This window comes from Heliangelus exortis, chromosome 4, assembly GCF_036169615.1.
Source record: "Heliangelus exortis chromosome 4, bHelExo1.hap1, whole genome shotgun sequence".
Classification (NCBI taxonomy): Eukaryota; Metazoa; Chordata; class Aves; order Apodiformes; family Trochilidae; genus Heliangelus; species Heliangelus exortis.
In genome coordinates this window covers 38,244,203-38,265,552 of record NC_092425.1, presented here as the reverse complement: position 1 = coordinate 38,265,552, position 21,350 = coordinate 38,244,203, and the positions used below count along the sequence as shown (strand labels likewise).

The window sequence follows — 21,350 nt, the reverse complement described above, 5'->3', positions numbered from 1 at the left end:
CCATCGATTTCTTCATAGAATTTGAATTACAAATCCTGTAATCAGTTGAAACACTGTAGGTCTAATCATAGTCTGGTTCATGCTAATGGCTACTGTTTGCAGTCGTTGTCCCTTTTCAAACCATACAGTTTGCTTGTTGTTCTAACTCATCTTCTCTTGCTTCTGTAGCACTGATAGCCTGCAGAGTAAAAACTAAGAGCCTTTCATAAGCTTAGAAAGAAATCTACTACAGCTCGTAAAAATAGCAGATTTTTGTAGTATAAGCCAATGTATGCTCACTGATTTAATTTCAGCACATGAGGATGGGACCTGCAGTTGTTGTAAAGATCATGTAAAATATGTAGCAAGAACATTAAGACACTTGGTACCTTTCAGTGTTCACAACATACACAAAACTTCACGTGTTGGCTCTCCTGGGCTCAGCATTGGTTCATAACTGATCACTTCATAGCCCTGTTGTGGAGTGATCACAGAATCATAGAATAGTTTGGGTTGGAAGGGACCTTAAAGCTCATCCAGTTCCAACCCCCCTGCATGGGCAGGGACACCTCCCACTAGACCTCACCACCATCCTTGTGATGAGCTGGGTCGTGGTCACTGTGGAACAGTGCAATCCTGTTTTGGTGACTCTTGGCAGATTCTGTTTAGTTCTTTTCACTGTTTTAAACCAAAAAGAAACAAGTGTTTAAAAAAAGGGCTTGCGCACAAATCAGGAAAATTTAAAAGTGAAATGTGAAAATTTCACATTTAAAAGTGAAGAGGAAGGAAAAAAATATTAGGATCCAGGTGGATCGTATTACTTTAAATATGTTCATCCATTGTCCTCTCAACTTTCTGAAGAGCTTTTGGCCCATATTAAAGTAAAACTGGTCTCTCCAGTATCACTTCAGAACTTGTTCTGATGGCTTAATTTGTACAAGGAAGAAGGCCCTAGATTCTCATTGTTCTTAGATTTCAGCATTGGTCTGTGGGTAAAAAATATTCTGAAGGTTCTTTGATTATTTTTCCCCTCCATATAGTTGTGTATGTGTTCAGTTGGCATTGTCTAAGAAGTATTTCTAGAGCAACTCAGAACATCATTTCCATGGTCCAAAGAGACACTTCCCTTCAATTTAGTTTCTGTGGTGTTTTTTAAACACAAACTCAAAAACAAAAACAAAAAAAACCCCACACTTGAATGTGTTTTTTACAGTGTTTTCAAGCCAACAAGTTTATTAGAATTGGCACACTTTTATGTCATTTAAGTTTTTTCTCTTGCAGTATAGAGACTTACAGAGGTGCTTTTTACAAGATAATAGAGCTAAATTGCTGTAATTTTAGATTCAGGGTGTTAAGGATAACTCTAATATAAGTGAAAATTCTTAAATTGTCCATTTCTGCTGTTTCCTGTGAATTCTTCCAAACTGAAACTTAATTTTTTCTTTAACCACTCTTACCTTTCACTGTCACTATGTAACTGTATAAGTGTATATACATACAACAGCTCTGTCACTGACATCAGTAATTCAGAAATCCATTTTTATATCTCCTTTTCTTGATTGATTAACCAAACCAAAGCACATCTTGGTGTCCATCATTGAGATGCAATCATTGCTATTGATCATCATCACTGAAACTCATATCCACATTACTCATGCTGCAGTCTTCCCAGCAGGATCTTCCTTCTCTCCCATCTAAATAGGTGATTTACAAGGAGAGTTTTCCTGACTTCTTCTTCCAACTGTGTCAGCTTTCTCTTGTCTCTCTTGCTTTCTCACTTTTCTGCCCCAGCGAGCACCAGTTTCATTCTTCCATTTCTCCAGGCACTCTGCTCATCAGTCACCTCACTGTAGAATGCATCCTTCTGGCAGCAGGCAAGGATGCCACCACTTGGCTCTCCTCTGATCATTTTCTTAAACACATTAATCACCATTCTTGGTGAAAAGGAGGACCCTGTTACTGTTTTCTGCTTTTGTTGTACTCCCCTCCGTTGGATGCCTTCTGAAAACAGAAATGTGAAATGGCACCACAAAGATGTTGTAGTTACAGGCTTGGTTACTTAGGACACTCCTGTGGTCCTGCTTTTATTTGGTGACAGTTTATGTTGTTTAGTTTTCTATTGTGTTTTCATTTGCTATTTTTGCTGCATTTTATTTTTATTCCAGCAATAGTTACCCAATCATGATCATCAGGCATTACCACACTATATATAGGTCATTGGTCATGATGTTTGCTCTCTGTTCTTCAGCCTTTAAGCACTTGATTCTCAGGTGATCTTCTGGAAGAAAATAGCTTTCATACTACTGATGAGCACAGTGTCTTCATGTGTTCCTACAGGGCTTTTTTGGTAGTGTTGCCCTGAGAAGGAGCACAAGTTAGAGTCTGCAGTATGGCTCAGAGCTAAGGTGCTGCAGGCTCAGCTCCTGCATGCAGATTTGCAGTGGGTAAATCTGGAAGTCAGCTATTTGAGGTGGAAAATGAACTTGCTTCCCCAAAGTGTTCCCAGGGTTGCCTTTTGGTTTTGTTTGCTAGCTTGTTTATGGGAAACAGTTGAATTAATAATACTTTAAAAGTCAGAGAGGAACAGAGAAAATTGCACTTCAGAAGAAATGGTGATGTGGAGTATTTATTTGCCTCAAAAAACTTGTTTCTTTTTGGACTTCTTTGCAAACAAGGAACTGAGTTCTGAATTTGCAACTGCCATTAATCTTTGTTTCCTCATCTAAAGCAGTGAAAAAACTGAATAAGCTAAGATGCATATCCTGGCCATTTGAGTCTTTTCTTTTTGGAGTTTTCCAAAATTTGTAAACATGAAACAGAAGGGAGTAAGTGGGATATAATTACAGGGTTTTTCCCTCCTCCCCACCACCTATACATGTGTTCTGATCAGCTTGGATTTGCAAAGCCATCCTGTGAACTTCTCAGGTTTTACACTTGCTTTACAGGTAACTATAACCTTAATGTATGTTAGGAATCACCACAAGGCTTCCCTCCAAAACGGGTAAATTTGAGAGTCAATTTGATAAATTTGATAAGTCAGCATTGTGACTCATTTTTCAGGGGTTAGATTTTGCACATTTATTAAAATTCTCTTTTGCTTTTTAAAAAATTAAATCCATTCTTAAATTGTCAGCATCAGGTATCTTCAAACAAGAAAAGAAACCTGATTGAAACTTTCACTGTATACATAGTTTTTTCTTATTAGTCATTCAGGTAATGGAAGTTACCAGTTCAACTTGAAGCTAAACCAAAGGCAGACTAATGAAACTCAAGCAGTTTTTAATATGATCCCTTCAGAAATAAAATTCTTTATTTAAAAACAAATAACTGCTTTCCTGCTGGATGTACCAAGGTCACTACAACATAATGCAGTATGAAGTATTATGCTTACAGGGATGTCAGCTTGCAATTTTTTATTTCCTTTTTGAAGTTTAATACAGTTCTAATTTTCTCTATTTTTCCTTTAAACTAATGTATACTTTTCTAATACTTTGATATTTTCATTTTTACTTTCCAGACTGCTGCTCCCTCATTCTCTACGCTTACTTATAACCACGTACTGCCACAAAATTATTTTAATGTATATTATTATCTCTTCTTTTTAAGGCCGTTCTTCCCTCTTCCCAATAGATGATGGTTTGCTGGATGATGGTCACAGTGATCAAGTTGGAGTCTTGAATTCCCCTACCTGCTACTCAGCTCATCAGAACGGAGAACGAATCGAGCGTTTTTCTCGGAAAGTGTTTGTTGGAGGTCTTCCACCAGATATTGATGAAGGTGAGCTGCCTGAAAACTGAGCAAGCTGACTTTGGAGGTAGAAAGGAGGAGAGATTTTGAAAAACCTAAATGAATTAGTAAAAAATAATAAAATAATATTCTGGTGTAAAAGGCTACGGGTATATGTTTTATGAGAGTTGATGGATATGATGAGCTAAAATATCATTTGATGTTGAGATATATAATTCATAATATAATGATATAAAATAATATAATATAATGTAATATAATGATATATAATGATATAATAATATATATCATAATATAATGATATATAATATCATTCTCTTGAGATGGTTCAGTTGTCTGTGATGTCTGCACTATTTGTGCTCCTGTTTACCTTGATACTCCTTTCAAAGACATCTTAGCCCTTCATGGTGTCCTCTATCTTTTCCTGCTTTATTTTCTATTCATAGAAACTTCTGTTAGTAATTGAGTCTCAAATTCTATTTCACTGTTGCTTGAAGATCTCACAAGTGGCTTAGAAAGGTTAATATTATTCCTGCTTATAAACAGAGAAACTAAGACAGAGGAAGGTCAAGTTGCAGAGCAGTCTGTGATGCACTGAACATAAAATGGAGCACAGAAGCTCAGATTTTTACATGATGCAGTTGGAACTTCCCTTGTACAGTGGTGCTGATTTGAAGTAATCCTGCTGCTCAATATTAGGTTCCTCTTGTGCAGATGAATGTAAATTACACCCTAGCTTTGTAAACAGAAGTCCCTTTACAAGAATCATTGTAATCCTGGGGTAGCTTGCAAACCAAATAAGCTCACTCTGGTTAATGAACATGGAAAAAACATGGACGTGGAAAAGACAATTGATATGGAAAGAGTTTATTTTGGTTTCTTCTTCAGTTTGATGCTCTTCTTCAGTGTACGAAGGGATTTATTTTTATATACTTCAACTTTTTCTCTAATATACACTTTAGCTTCTTATCCATATGTGCACTTTTGCCTTTTAATACAAATGCTAAGCAAATACACATGAAAATACTTTATTTTTTCCCTGTCTGTTTGTATGCTGATGGCAGGACGTGACTGAAAGAAATAGAGCATATTTGTATTTGATAACTTAGTGCTCTTGTAGAATTCAGGGTGGTTTAATTTTTCCTTATGGCCAAGGTTCTTGCAGTCAATGACAGGAAGGAGTGGCTGGGATAGAAAGACACCACAAAGTTTTACTGTTGGCATAGTAGACCTTGCAGTGGGATTATTCATGGTCATGTTAGAAGCAACTCTAAATTGGCAGTTTTAGGTTTCTCTGCCTGATTTGTGCATTGTATCAGCTGGAAGTTGGTAGCAGGCCAGTTGTGGTGGTGCTTCTGTGAGTATCTGCCTACAAACTGCACGTCACTAAAAATTAAATTGTTTCAACTGCATTCAACCCAGATTCTGTGTTTAAGAAAGTACCACACCTTCCTTTCACCACCCTGATCCTTTTGAAATGCTCCTGTTATTAAGCAAAAAAAAAAAAAAAAACCAAAAACCAAATGTAAGCTTAAAATCACCAGAAATATATTGTGTAAACAGAAATGCTTTGGAAGTTATGTCTATTTATGGGTTTTGTTCATGAAAGTTGGCAATTTTGTGGGATTTTTTGGTTTTGGTTATGGTTTTTTGTGAAATGTCAACCTTTTTTAGAAACAAAGATCTTTGGTTAATAGTACTTTTTCACTGAGTTACTTCATTTATTTTAATTGCAACTCTTATGCCTCTTTTTAGATGAAATTACTGCTAGCTTCAGACGATTTGGGCCTTTGGTAGTAGACTGGCCTCACAAAGCAGAAAGCAAGTCCTATTTTCCACCAAAAGGTAAGATTGTTGGAAGGTTTTGACCTGTCACTGAGTGCAAATCTTACTCTGGGAAACTGTCTCCTCTTTTTCCAAAGGGTATAATTTACAATCCCTGTGAACAGTTAATGCTGCAGTTGTTCTGCAGGTTCAGACATAGTTCCTTTACATACCAAGTCTAAAACAGGAGAGTGTTGGTTTAGTGTTGTGTTCCATGTTCTGATTGCCCATACACCAGATCAGTGTTACATAGTTATATGTGACATTAATCCTAAATTCTGGATTTGCATCTGTACTATCATGTATTGGTACATATAAAATAAATGCAGAAATGTGATCCATATGAAAGAAGTGCTGATATTACTCATTTTTTAAAGAATGCAGCAATTCATTTTTTCCCTGGAAGTAGGCATAGTGCATTTGTAAACTGATTTTTCATTTATATATCTGACCATCAATGCTGGGGATTTAAAGGACAGTGTTGATATCCCAGATGTTCTTTTAAAGAGCAGAAAAAGGAATTGAAAGCATTTCAGTAGTGGTTTTGAACACTACGTGGGATGCTACATGGTTTGTCTAAGACTTAGGCTTTCATGGTTCAACCTGATACACAAAGCTACTGTCAGGTTATATTTGATTATCCTAAGGAGTGCTTCTTCATATGCTTTTCATAAGTTACCAAGATAAATTTGTGAGGAATTCTTTGAGGAAAATGCATATCACAGCATCTGTAGAAGAGGGAAAATGTGATAAATTTTTACCTGAAAGGAATGGATTCTGGCATTCATTTCCAATGAAACAGTTTTGTCTCAGCATCTGAACATCCTGAGGATAAATTTGCAGACTTCCTCATTTAATGGTTTTGATATAGTTGGAATATTTATAATTACATTTTTATCATAAAATTAATTATATTTCTAAATAATATTGTAATTATTAGCATTTCAAAAAGAAAAATCTGTATTGTAAGGAGAGCTTCTTAAAAGCAAAGAATGTGGAAAGAACTTCTGTCTGTTCATCTGATTAATTCAGGAAACAGTTGTGAACTGTTGAATTGGATTTCTTGTGATTAACTGATCCTTATTTGAAATTTAATAGCACTTAATGTTCTTCAGTCTTAAAATTTTATTGTAATTTTCAGTTTTCCACATTGTTCAATACTGTTCCATGCTATAGCCCAGCACACTTAAAATACAGGGTAAAATGTAAGTTTCTCTTTGTAGATACTCTGGAAATACAGCTTAATACTAGGTGCTGAATATTACTATATTATATACTGGGTTTTTTTCAATGCAGTAGATATGACCCATGATTACTTTGTAGAATAATTTCTTTTAAAATTCTTCTTTAAGTATTACTTGTGTGTGCAGGCAAGAACTGTATATACATGTATTTGTAAGATGATAAAGAAAGCTTTGAAACTGATCAGTAATTGGCCATTTTGAAATGTATACTATACTAGCCACAGAAGGTTTTGAGTTGGTTTTTTTAGTCTCCCAATGTCTAATTTGTTAGTTTGCATTAGAGTCAAGTCAGCATATATATATATATATATATATGTACATATATATATATATATATTTTGTTATTTCAGTCTCATTAGAGATTTGACATGGTATTACTGTCCAAAGACATCTCAGAATTATCCAGTTCTGGACTGATTTACATAATAGTCTTCCCTGTGGTGAAGAGATACAGCCTGCTTTTTATTTTTTATCTTGTTCAGTTTTCTAGGCTGTGGTTTCTTCCTCCAGGCTCTGTGCTTACAGAAAGTCCTGAGGGAAAGCCAAGTTCATAATAAGTATTTCCTTGCTCAGAGAAATGCAAAAAGTGTCCTGATCTGTCAAGGCTGGCTGCCTCCTGAGAAAAACCAACTGCTTGTTCTTAACTAATTACATTTTGTATTGGTTTTCCACAAAATTAGACCTGAAGAAAACAAGAGTTTTAAAAACTTCACTCTGATCTCACAGGGAAACTCTGTTCTGAAGCAGAAAAAAAAAATAAATTACTCTGTTGAGATCAAAGTACAAAGTCTGTAAGTGATCTGCCAACTGAAATGAAGAGTTCCTTCCTTTGTGACTTGCCACTGTTTATCATAACTCCTGTTATTATGGAGTTGGCAAATACATTTTTTGATGAAAGAACACACATGTCCAAAGCAACTTGCTGAGGTGAGGGCTCCTTCCTATGATAATGAAGCTCTCAAAGGTACCACTGAGGATACCCAAGTCCAAAGGTGGCCTTTCCAAGTATGCTCAGTTGTTTGTGTGCTCTCTACTATTTATAGTCTGTACCAAACAGTATAATCTGATTTGTACAGGACAGTATCCTCAGCCTTTTCTACTTGTCTGGGTGTTTGTTTCCTTCAGCTGAAGAAATAGCTTCATTTATTGAGGGTTCTTCACTTCTAAAGTGAGAAAAAAACCCAACAGGTTGAAAATGTTCTGTTTCCAGCTTAAGAGGCAAAACCCCAGTTCTGTTTAACTTGTTACCAGTTTATTTGGTGACAGTGGGTAGGACTGAACTCTGGATTCAGGCAAGTAACTGAGAGTCTCCCTGCATGATTAGTGTTTAGGCTTCCTTTAACCCATGGGCATCTGGCCAGTACTGTCTGTGGAGTATAGAGGGCTATTCAGGTCACCAGAACATAAGTACATTGAGCTTGATTCATTTACCCAAACTGAGGAGATCTTAAAGGGTTTACACAGGTCTGGCAAATGTGGAACAGTACCTACTGAAGCCTCACACCTTTCTGGAGCACCAGCTGAAGGTTGGGCAAGGCACTATAGAGGATAAATGGTGCTAGACACCTCTGCATCCCACTTTGTCAGATTAATAACCATCCAGACACCAGTGACTGCATTAACTGGATCTCTGTACTGCAGTAGGAGCTTAAACAGTCACTGCAGAAATCCAAAAATCAGTATTTGAGTCTTAAAGTGAATCCTGCTTGACTCTACTCAAAAGTGCCTCAGCTAATAGCTATATTATAATTGTGTCAGCCTGTATTTTGTAGTTAATTCTCCATCACAGTTGACTAAATTGACTAAGTGAAAGATTTATGTTTTAAAGATTATATTTAATTAATACAGTGATGAGATCTCTTAAAAAAGAGAAATGGATTAAATGTTGTGTGTCCTTTCCAAATGTGTATTATTCCCATCGTGAAATGTGGATTCATTGTCTGTATTAAACTGCAGTTTACACTTGATTCTTTAAAGATTCAAGCTGAGGCTCAGCATTCTGTGGGAAAGTTGCACTACACTGAGACCATTTTTAGTCTCCTCTGGGAAGAATCTGTCAGGACAGCAGAGGAACCAAACCCAAAACAAGACACTGAATGGCATGGACAGTGCCATGCTTGCTTGCACTTAATTTCTTGACTCCTCCTCTAAGCTATTAGCAACAGGAGTTAACTGGAATTGATGGAATTTAAAGCTACTTTCTCATTTCTACACAGAGTATAAATAGCAGAGGAAGCATCCTTTCTCCTTTTGGTAAACTTCCATATTGCTATGAAATAAATTATACCTGGCTTAGAAAACCATTTTAGCTACCATTATGAGTCTGTTCTGGAATGCTTTGCTTTTTATTTGTTCTTCATGTAATAAATACAAAAGATGAAAACCCTGATTCTTTGTATAGGTTGGAAGAGGGGGGTTGCTGGTGGTTTTGTTGCAGTTTTTTGATTCTTAGGAAGGTTAATTTGGTAATACAGCTGGGATTCTTCCAACTTACCTAATGAGCTTTCTGTTTCCAGTGCTGACCCAGTGTTAACCAAACAGGACCAAGAAACTAAATACACTTCTTTCTTTTTAAGACATGTCAACTCCAAGGTTTATAACCAGTGCAATATCTTTAGATATGAGGTAATGTAGTTCTAAAGCCAGTCAGCATTTCCAGAAAGATTTGTGTATTATTTGAGGTAATTTTCTGAGAGCAGGTATTATCAAAGTCACCCACACTAGTTTCCTTTGAAAACAGGAGCATTATTTCCAGTGTTATGCAGTGGAGTTTAACCAAGTGATCAGCACTAACCAGGGTTACCTGAACTTTGTCTCTGCCAGGAGTGTAAATTCTGGTTGCACACAAGAAATTTTTATATGACTGTTTCATCTAATACTTTCTGCCTTGTGAAATACATACAAAACATACAAGCTTTGACTTTTGGCAAGTGATACCTGATCATGACCTGCTCTTGCTGGTGTGCATGTGACCCAAAGGTCTGAGCTGTTAGAGGAACTTTGCTTTTCCATTATAAGCAGACTCAGATTGCTCTTGGGTGTGAAGCTAAAGTTGAGTGATGTGGTACACCAAGAACACAAGAAGCTGGGGAGCTAAGCTATTTTGTAGTGAAATAAAACACCTACTCTTGATCCTGCCATGTTGCACTGTGACATCTGCCTTCTGTCACACGTGGCTGTTGTAGTTCAGCACAATTCCAAAAAGACTCAGTGGGCACTTGATCTTTTTCATCATTCTTATGCATGTGGCTTTCCACCACTGTGTGGTGTTTCAGGCATCACAATAGTTCATGGGCTATGGATGTAGAGATGAAAAATAATCCAATAAAAACATATATGGAGAAAGCAGAAATGGGCAAAAATAAAGTTTGTTTCACACAGTTGTTGGCATGTGGTAGCTGTAGTTACAAGAGAAGCCTGAATGTATGATGTCTATGTCAAATACCAAACATAAGAGTGTAGTTTCCCTTTGCACACACTTCCTAGCTATTGAATATATGCTGGTAGCCTGTGTAACTGGTGTTCTTTGGAGAAATCTGTGGCCAATACAGAATTTATTTTTGCCAGGAAATGCACCCTGGTGCAGGGCAAGTTTGTGTGCTGGCAATACAGGTTTAGCATTTTTTGAAAGGGATTGGCTGTGTCTGGCTATAAAATATGAGACCTCAGCAAATAATCTTCTCTTGCTGGGTTTCTTCTCCAGAAGAACTGGTTATTTTCCTCCAGACTAGACTCGGGGAGCAAACTAAAATGCTTTGTAATGCATCAAAGGACAAGAGCTGTGGAGCAAAACTACAGGCAGTCCAATTTGTCATCATAGGCTCTACCCTGACTTTCTCTCTGTCTTCAGAAGGGGAGTAGTGGAGCTAAATTCATAACACAAGCCCATCTGATGCTTAAAACCAAAGGGGATGAACCCAGACCAGCATCTGGCAAATTATTTTATGCACTTTTGGCTGCAAGTCCTGCTTTGTATGTCTGATCCCTGAGTTGGTATTGTGTATTTAGCCCTACCCTTGATAAACTAAGTTTTTGCACTCCCATCACTCTTCTGCTGAGCTCTCCATTCAAACAGGAATGTGTGTTCCTGACATCCACACAAGTAAGGACAGTGACACCTCTCTGGTCTCACCCATGCCAGGCTGCACATGCCCTGATTCAGTGAGTGAGTTTTGTGTGGGTACTATGTGGATTTGAAATTCCAAGAGAAATACTGAAAGATACCACCATTAAAACAGATTTTGAGTCTAATTACTAATTAAGCTTCAGGTAAGCGGATCGTAACTAAAAAATATTTTTCAGCAGAGAAATGCTTCAGCCAAAGTCCAAAGAGTCCTTACAGCACATGTGTTAGGAAACTAAATAGAATTTACATTTAAAATATAGAATATATAAAACTTTGTCATGTGCCCCTCATAGGTAGCTGTGCTAGGACTGTGGTATAAGGGGTAAGAAATGAGATACAAGTTACTAGAAGGACAGGATAGGATTTTTAAATCCTACTTTTGTTCCCATATATCTAAAATCAGTCGTGCGTTTGTTTCTCTAACCATATGTTCTTCTTAACACATCAGTTCTTTAATGCTTTTCCAGATACAACCTTCAGTCTTTGCCTTGGTGACCTACCCTGTCTGTTTGCAATCAGAACTTGCCCGTGGCTAATTAGCATCTCTCAGAAAAACAGCATAGTTCCAAAATACCTGGTAAAGCAGCCACACTCTTGCCAAGCCCACTCTAGAGCAGCTGCTTCAGTATTTACTTTTCTATCCAAGTAATAAAACAACTTCGTGTGAAAATTCCACATTTGGTAGTAATCAGAGAAAGAAATTTGGATTTGTAGTGCTTTTAAAGTTCGTTTTAAATAGAGCCCTGTTTGTGCTGTCAGGCACCTCTAAGGTAACAAATTCTGTGTATATCCTTATCCTGTGTTGAAATATTCTAAGATGTGAGGTTCTTCACTTGTCTGACTGTTTGTTTTTACTGCAGCATTAAATAAGCATTTTAATTCCTATTTTTGTAGTGTTTGGGAGGTTTGCTGGGTCACTTATGTAACAAAGTACTTTGATCTAATCTCTAGAATAGAGATTAGTCATTTGTGCCAAGTCGGATTTTCATTGTATAATGTCCATTGCTTCCAGTGAATTCTGCTCAGCCCAACCTTCAAGTACATGATAGAGCAGACATCTTTGCTTTCATTTAGTTTTTAGTCTCTTCTGACAAATACTTAAAGGATAGAAGAAGTACATGCCTGGAGTTCTCTTGGTAATGGCAAGGTTCTGTATAGTTAAAGATGACAACTGAAAACAAAGAATGAGTTTAACTTTACTTTTGGAGTAAACACACATATGGAAAAGTCACTGGCAAAAATGATTAAGAAAAATAAAGAGAAAAAATACCAGTTAGTTTGTTTGGTTTTTTTCCCCCAGGTTATGCATTCCTCCTGTTCCAAGAAGAGAGTTCTGTTCAGGCCCTGATTGATGCCTGCATTGAAGAAGATGGAAAGCTCTATCTGTGTGTTTCCAGTCCTACTATCAAGGACAAACCAGTAAGTAAACAGTAGATGGCCTGCAGGCTATGGATGCCATCTGTCTGAAGCTGCATTTGAAATGATGAGGATGAAAATAATCAAAAGCAAACTCTTGTTGGCAGAGCTCAACATCTGTAACAGTTGGATGATTTTAAAATCGTAGTGTATTGAAGGATTAAAGGAGCACCCAGCCATGCCAAACTAATGGGGCTGTGACTGTCTAACAGTGTGTAGAGGCTGATGAGCATCCATGATGTAGTGAAATTGAAGGTAACAGATTATTCTCTTCCCCAATTTAATAGGTTCAGATCCGTCCCTGGAATCTAAGTGACAGTGACTTTGTGATGGATGGTTCCCAGCCTCTTGATCCTCGAAAAACAATTTTTGTTGGAGGAGTCCCCAGACCTTTAAGAGCTGGTGAGTATAATCTCTTGCTACTTTTTAAAAGTAGGAGATTATAAGAAATAGTTTGGACATGTTATACTTTTGTATATGTGTGGGGTGATCCAGATATGTACATATAAAAATAGAAGAATGTCATCATAGTTACAACCACAGTACAATATTTGTGTATTCATACCTTTGTCTAGTAACTTTTCATTTGACTTTGGCCATGAAACACTGTTTGTCATTGTGGTTTACTGGGAACTGTTACATGTCTATAAGCTGCAGAAAATATTTTGATCATACTGGCAAAATTCTAATAAAAACTATGTCATGAAAGAGTTGAAAGTACTGCTGTGAAACCCTTTCTGCCATGCTCCATGAGCATGTGAAGCTCTATTTGTACTTGTTTGCAATTTTCTGCTTTTCTGCTGGTATCAGTTTGCAGTTCCTCTTGCTTCTATGGGCAAAGCAAAAACACAGGTGATGACTGAGTGGTTGAAGTAGGAATAGAGGGAAAAAGGAAGAAGTGCAGAGAGCTAGCACAGATCTGCATGGCAAAATACTAAATGAGGTTCCACAACCCTTTCTAGACTCTTGTCAAAGTGCATGAAGGAAAAATCGAATGTTTCTGTAGCTGTGGAGTGGCTGATCTACAACCTGGACAGTCTGCTTTGTGAGACTGACTGCAGAAGCCATTTGCAATATTTTGTGGTGCCCTCCTAGTAAGCAGCTTGAAGTGAATGCTGAAAGTAGAAACATAACTTAATGCTTTAAATTCCATTTTCTACTAGAATGGACTTCATTAGTCTTGTGTGGTTCATAATGAGTATTATTCTTATGGAAAGATGCCCTTTCACACGGAAGATGTAGGAGAACCTATAAGTGATAGTGCAGATTTTGGAGTGTAAGAATCTTAAATTTTTTTATCATGTACCTGCAGTGATCAAGCTTTTCTGTTACTTGACTTTTAGACTGTACTTTTGACTGTAGTACTAACTCTGTAAATGAGCACAGAAACAGTTCCAACTGCAGATTAATTTTTCTTTGGATTCAGTCCACATACTCAAGATTATTGTGCTGAATGTCTGTGATACATTCAGCAGATACATTCTTATGCTTAGCTTTCCAATGGCCAGTATGACAGAAAATAAAACTTCCATGGCATTGTGAAAAAAAGAATCATGCCCTCACAAAAGCAGTAAAACTTGAGACTTTTCAAACAATTCTTGAACAGCAGTGACTGCTGACACCTTTATACCCTAATACATTATAGTATTTTCCACTGAAATGAGTTGCAAAACTGAACTCAGTATAAACTATTACCAGAGGCTTGCTAAATACTTGATCTGTAAAATTTAAGATGTTTGTTTCCACGAACTTCAGTATCTATGGTAAGTGTAGCACTGTGGAGATAATCAAGCTCTGTGTGGCCAATGAAAAGTTGCTGACTGCATCTTTAAATTCAAGTAGGACATAGAGCATTAGGACAGACAGAGAACATGCACCAAGGAATTTGTGGCACATAGATCTATTTTATGCAGCTAACATTCCATGCCTGCCCAAAAAGTCTTTTGCTGTAATCCCCTGAAGAAAACTGCCCTGGAATTTCAGTTCCAGGTTATCAAGGACTGCAAGGACTCACAGTTCTATTGTTGCTTGGATGTATGTACCCACAGTGTGAAAGATCTGTCTGCTGAGCTTTTCATAGCTTATTGAATATGTTTTTATATTTTTTGTTATTGCTGTCATATAGATTGTTGCAAAATGAATTTAAATTTAACTTTTTTAATATTTTCAAGTGCAAGCTTATCCTATCAAGTTCGTACTGTAAAAAACAGTTCAAATGAGCATTATTTTGTTTCCTACTAGTGGAATTGGCTATGATCATGGACCGTCTCTATGGTGGAGTCTGTTATGCAGGAATTGATACTGACCCTGAGCTGAAATACCCAAAAGGTGCTGGACGTGTTGCTTTTTCCAATCAGCAGAGTTACATTGCTGCCATCAGTGCTCGGTTTGTTCAACTTCAGCATGGCGATATTGATAAACGAGTAAGTTACTCAGAAAGTTTTTTAAAAAAAACCCATAGTGATGATCTATAAAGGAACTTCTCAGGGTTTGTTCTTTAGACCATATGTGCTGTACATTCTGGAGTTCCTGATGTTGTGTGGTGTGTGGGCAAAGGGCTTGAAAATCTTTTTTTCTCTTCCTCGTTCTAATGAATCCAAACACTGGGATAATTCCTCTGTCATTCCTAGGAATGGTTCATTGGTTTCAGATTAGCCCTATATTTGCAGCTGCCCTTCATTTCAGCCATTATTGTCAGTGCTCAACATTTCAGAAAATCAATCAAGCTCAGTACCTAAAGTACAAAATGTCTTACCCTCTCTGTTTAGGTCTTTGAAGTATTTACTGACGTGCATTTCTGGGTGCTACAGATGCTTATTAACAGCTAAAGCAAAACTAACCTGTATTAAGAAGACTAGTGAACTTCTTTACTCCTAATTAGAAGTAAAAGGGTAGCAAGGAAAACAGGCATTTAAATTATGTCAGTTTTAAGTGTTGCTGCTGTTGATGTCAAGAGCTGCAGAGGTAGTAATTGATATTAATAGGTGTTCTGTAAAAAAAAAAAAAAAGAAAAAAGGTCTTAGGGGAAGAAGGGTTAGGTAAGTAAAGTAGTTCAAGGTCCAGTCTCCTCTACAGATCAAAGACATGGGAAAAAGAAAGTAGTTCAGTTAACAAAAAGTCTGCTGTAGGGAGGTAGCATGTGCTTTTCTCCTTTCAAATAGGCAGAGTAATAGAGCTTTATATCTGTCCCTCAGATATCAGATGCCTAGTGAGTTGAAATCACCAAAGATGGCCCTTTCCAGAGAATGAGTGAGTTTTGAATGTAGGTAGGGAACCCAGGCTTCACGTTGCAATGCAAGGGTTGCTTATTGCAGGTGGGATTGCTGTGCTTGTGACTTGCAGCTCTATTTTTTGGCTAATGGTGTTACAGGAAAAATGTTTTTACACTGTGACTGTGAGAGGAAATAAAACTATTAATCTTCTTTTATTTCAATATTTGGCCAAAGTAGGAATAAGGACCAGCATCCTCAACTCCTTTGAAAGAAATGCTAAATGGGTGATTTAGCTTCAGAATTCAGGTATTCAGGTTTCAGGAGCCATCTACAGTGCATTTGGCTGTAAAGTGACCTAACTTGAAAAATAGAGGTGGAATATTTGATCCCATCAAATTAGCCCTCCCCCCAAGGTGGGAGACATGGACTTGATCTCTAGGGGACAAATAAATCTTGGTCTTTTTCTTCCCATGGGAGTGTCCTATCAGTAGAAAAGTGTAAGGTAGACAGGCAGTGCCATCTCTTACAAGAAAAAAGAGGGCAGGAGGCACATCCAGGTAGATTTGTTTGTTGGTTTGGTTTTTTTTTTTTGATGATAGGTCACCAGAGATTTTAAGGGCTCTTCAGATGCCAAGTAGGCACCTGAAATGGCAGTGCTTGCTCTTTGGAGAGAAAGGGTTATAACTTGTTAATGTGTGATACAATGCTGAAGTATTTAAAGAGGAAAGGACAGTCCATCTCCAGTAAAACTGTGATGTGCTGCAGGCCTCTGAGAGCTTGAAGAGGGCAAAAAGCCCACAAAATCTACTCTAAATATCAGATTTCAGATGACCAGCATTTGAGTTACAGCCATGAAACTCAATTAGTCGAATGTTTTTCTTCAATCACTACAAAAAAAGAAACAGGTAATTAGTGTCAGGAGATAGTTGTTCATGAGCTGGAGATGTTGAGGGGTAGAAGGAAGAAAGTTGTAGGATTTCTCTTTAAATCTTGAAATTCTCACTCTTCATTGTTATAATTTGTGTTCCTTCTTCAGCATTGCTTTTATAATTCTTGAAAATTATTTTTTTAATTAAAATATTCCTTAAGGTCTCAAATTTTGGGCACTTTATTAGAATCCTTGTACTTTTCTTGTTCAAAATATGTTCTACCCGTGGGGTGTTTCGCTTGCAAAATACGGCAATAACAAATCTAAGAATTTTAATAAATTTGGGTTTTAACTTTTATGATGGAGACGTTTTATGAACTAATTTGAAAGAGAGTTTAATTGTTATTTTTAAAATCATCATCTAAAATTAAATCACATGATCAATCCTTAGTGTTATATATGATTACATATATTTATACAGACCAATTATTTGTGTTTCTGAGGAGCAGCAGAGGACAGCCTCTTTTTAGGGAATACCTTAGATCTTAGCTGTTTCTGAAAGCATGACAAAAACTATTTTCAGAAGCAGTTTTTCACTCTATGGAGTTGATACATTAATGCCTTTTCAGTCTGAAAATTTTCTGAAATCAGTATTGCTGCAGATGTAAAGATAAGCAAACAATTTGTATGAATCTGTAAACCAGTTTTTGTAAATGAGGAGGATAGTCCTACTTCAAATACTGCCTTCATGCTAAAGGTGCTCATATGCTGGCCAGTGAAATATATTTCACTGGCCAGGTTATATATTTCTCTGAAATCTTAGGGTCAGGCTCTTCTCTTACCCTTTACCTTAGCATAGCCTTTCTATACCAGTTATATCCAGTAGGTCTGCTGTCCTTTCACATTCTTTTCATAGCCAGTTATGTGAAATTCATTGTTAAGTTTTCCAGTTGACCTGTTCATCCTCCTTAAATTTTACAGTATTTATCACTTTTTTTGCACATTCCTTTTTGTGCCATAATTGGAAATTCTAGTGCCACAGCCACTTAACAAATACTGTCTGTGATCTTAACTTCTTCCTTACCTAAGTACTCCAGGTCTCCTCTGAAGCTCTTTTGATGTGTAGATGTGTTTAGTTTCTCTAACAGATGTTTTTCTTCAGTAAAGTGCCTCTCATCCTGTTTTATCATATATGAAAGCTCAGCTCCAAACACTCTGAAATTTGTTTGTAGTTGAAACTCTTAAACAAGTCCTTAAAAGTGTTGTTAACTTTCATATGCCAGCAGCCTGCATCCACTTCATGTAACTTCCCCAAAATGTTTCTCTAATACATCTGGAATCATCTTCATACTGATCTTGGTGCATTGATGCAGCTTGACATGTCTGCTGCTTCAAGCTTTCAGTAATTTTGAACCCCAAACCCAGTTAATGCCTAAGATAGCTGTTTATTGGAAAGTTTGAGTATAATTTGTGATAAGACAGGTCGTGGTAGCTCAACAAGAAGTAGAGGTTGTTCTGAATATAGATTACTGGAAGAAGCATACTCTGCTTTAAACATAGATGCATTTGACATGTCAAGTATGGCTTCTGCTTTGGAAGCTGAGAAAATGAAGATTCTTCTGCTTAAAAACTTCTTGGTGGGTCCAATGTGTAAATTTTTGCCTCTGGGGACACACTGGAAAAAAGAGGACTTTAAAATTCTTATTATTTTAAGCCTATTCTGAGTATGCTTCATAAAGTCCATGTGTTTATGTAGCATTCTTCTCAGGTAAAAGCATCTCAGAAAAACATGTCTTTCCAGCACTGAGTTTTAGCATGAATTAGAATAACTCTTCTTGCCAACGAACGGACGAAAATACCATCTTTAAAGTAAAAAAAAAAAAAAAAAAGTGTGGAAGACAACAATACATTCCTTAATGATGGAGTCAGATCATTTTGTGTTTTATTATGGAGCTGTCCTTCCTGTCTGCTGGCAGTCTGTAACAGTGCAGTTACTCAAAGACATAATGCAAATGTACCCCTGGATCCCTGCCACTTTTCCGCTCTGGCAGTCAGATGAGTTTGGGAGAAAGAAGCTGTGTAAGACAGGTGTTCCTGGTGCTCTGTAGGCTTGCAACATAGTCTTCCAAAATTATTTTCAGCAGCACGTTAAATACAAATTTCTGTGCAGCTTAAAACCTGGAAAAGAACAGTGATAGGTGACCAAAACCTAAATAGCACTGAATTTGGCCGTATTTTAGAAACAGTGAATTTATAGGCAGCAGGAGTGATCTGTATTCCAGCCTGAAGTAATTTCAGTTTGCACACAAAAGCAGAACATGCAGAGTCCTAAACTTTTTTTTTTTTAAAATCAAAGGTTAATATATAAATGGTTATATTCCTGTGTGTTAGATATTTTTTCACATCCAGTGTAGAACTGGATGTCATGTTGCGTTCCATTTTGTAGCTGATGAGATCGGTTGTGAGACCTTTTGGCTTGTTGTTTTTTTCTACACATCCTTCCATATTATCATTTACAAGGCCACGCTTGCAGAATAAATTCAGGGGCAGTTCTGATGCAGCTTTTTCTGTATGCCTAGAACTGTAGTTGACAAAAGACAAACCCTAATCACCGATGATTTAGATAAAACCATTGATAGCTCCGATTTCAGAAGCCTGTTTTGAGGTGGGTTTTTTCCCAGCAGGAAAACCTGGTTGCCCTTTTATAGCTTTGAGTAAGATCGGGTGTTAATGCCCTTTTATAGCTTTAAGCAGGACTAGGTGTTCACTACCCTCCTTTCTCCTTCCCCCCAACAGGTGGAGGTAAAGCCATACGTGTTGGATGACCAGATGTGCGACGAGTGCCAGGGCGCACGATGCGGTGGGAAGTTTGCTCCTTTCTTTTGTGCCAATGTCACTTGCCTGCAGTATTACTGTGAGTTCTGCTGGGCAAACATCCACTCTCGTGCAGGACGTGAGTTCCATAAGCCATTGGTAAAGGAGGGGGCTGACCGCCCGCGCCAGATCCACTTCCGCTGGAATTAAACACGGGGACCCAGCAATCTCCACGAGGAAAGAAAGGGTGCATGTGGCTTACTGTGTTTGAAGATAACTGACATGCAGAAGAAATAAGTGCATTCTTCTGCTTTTCACCCCAGCTATCAATACATGCATCTTTTATCAGCAGCCAAAACACTACGAGCCTCTTGTTTTTCACCAAAACCCTACATCTCAGGCTTACTAATTTTTGTGATATTTTCATGTTAAAATAAAATGTTTTTTTGTATTTTCTCCAAGTTATTTTTATATGTAAAGTTAAAACTAGATATGAGAATGTTTTTTGCGTAGGGGCACACAGTCTGCTGCTATATTTAGTGGGTGAAGCGTGCACTTATTTCTAAACATGGGTTTTTAACTTCAAGATCTGCCCCAGTAATTTACCAAAGGTAGCAAAATAGTGAAGATGGAATATGTCTGCTACAAAAAACTTATTTTTATTGTTGTTGCTATTTTCAGTGTATACATAAACTAAAAATTAGGGTTGATTTTTTGCTCTCCATTTTGACTTGCAAGAAATAATACCTCAAGATAATCTGATTTATTAGCTATTTTTAAACATTTTTAATCACAAGCTGTATTAGCTTTGCTGCTATATAGGTGTTATGTGTAATGCCACCTATTAATACGGGATTGAAACGTTTAAGACACACTGCATTACAGATTAAATGCAGGCAGCACAATATGGCCTAAACTGCCATAGTTTTAGAATGTGAAAAAAAATTGCATGTTTACTTACCTGTATACACCATATGCATGCACTAGAACTATTAATTAACAAGAGGTGAGTTATTGCAGATGTTCAAAACAAAAAAAAAAAAGGCTCTCTTGAAACTAGGTAGCATGAGCAAATTTACAAAATTTGTTGCAAAAAAACACAAAAAAAAAAAAAACGAACTTGCATGCATTATTGTGACTGAAGTAAAACAAATGTCCTACATGTGTACAATATGCAAATAAGTTTTAGACTAGAAAGTGCAGCCATTTTGTGACCTGGTCAGTAGTGGAATTCAATTTTATGCAGACTGGATGTAATATTGTAATCCCTGTGCAATTTTGTGACGTGTGCTTCTACTTAACGTGGCGTGACGTAGTATAGATACGAGTTTGAGTAAAAAAAAAAAAAAAAAGCTAGCATTTAAAAAAAAAAAAGTTTCTTTTCAGCCCCCTTGATTGTTCATGGTTAAGATTTCCTCTACAAACCAAAGATGGCCAGCACACTGCTAACCAGTCACCAAATGTGAAACTCATGACAAATTCATACAAAAATAGACTTAGATGACAACGTGTAACGCTTTAGAAATTAAATCTTAAATAAAGTCAAAATGGAGAAGGTGTAATATACAGACGGCTAGTTGCATAACAAACTAAATTTTACCTTTAAGACAACAGTGAAATTTGGCTTAAAAAAAAGGCAAAAAAAAAAAAAAAAAGGCAAAAAAAAAAAATAATATCTTGCTTACATGTTTGACCTGTGTGCGTTGTGGTCTTCTGTCAAACTGGGGTCACTGTTGCATGAGAAGTAGCTACTTGACAGTCAAGGGTAGTGTTTTTATTTTAATGAAGGAGTTGTAGTAACAACCTGCAGGTTTTGCAAAACAAAGGTAGTTAGGACAGAGGCAATATTGAAGGGAACACTAGAAGAAAATCAGAGCAGTGTTTTTGTCTATCTCAGAGCATTTTTAGTGCAACTAGCCCCTACTTTTTAACAGAACAAAGAGTCATTCTGCAGTCTAAGAGAGCACTCAACAGTTGTGATGCAGAATTAAGAGCCTGATGCTAGAGTTGAAATTACAAGGGTGTTGTTCTTGGCAATCCCTTGGGACAATCCTTCATGTAAGCAAAGTGTTGATCTTATATTGGTTGTCTACGGTGTGCTTTTTTGTACTGTACAATAT

General features: G+C 37.1%; 1 protein-coding gene across 5 annotated transcripts in view; it reads left to right on the top strand.

Annotated features, from left to right (window-relative positions):
- Nucleotides 1-21,350, top strand: part of CPEB2 (cytoplasmic polyadenylation element binding protein 2) — a 54,438-nt gene that overhangs the window by 31,155 nt on the left and 1,933 nt on the right. For 4 of the 5 annotated variants that reach the window (XM_071743930.1, XM_071743929.1, XM_071743932.1 and 1 more), the window contains 6 exons: nt 3,586-3,756; nt 5,482-5,571; nt 12,221-12,339; nt 12,624-12,738; nt 14,578-14,759; nt 19,213-21,350. The exon at nt 19,213-21,350 is cut by the window's right edge and continues 1,933 nt beyond it. In XM_071743930.1, the coding sequence (XP_071600031.1) occupies nt 3,586-3,756; nt 5,482-5,571; nt 12,221-12,339; nt 12,624-12,738; nt 14,578-14,759; nt 19,213-19,440 (905 nt within the window). In that variant the 3' untranslated portion in view covers nt 19,441-21,350. The remainder of the gene's footprint in view (nt 1-3,585; nt 3,757-5,481; nt 5,572-12,220; nt 12,340-12,623; nt 12,739-14,577; nt 14,760-19,212) is intronic. The other variant, XM_071743931.1, reaches the window with a different exon arrangement.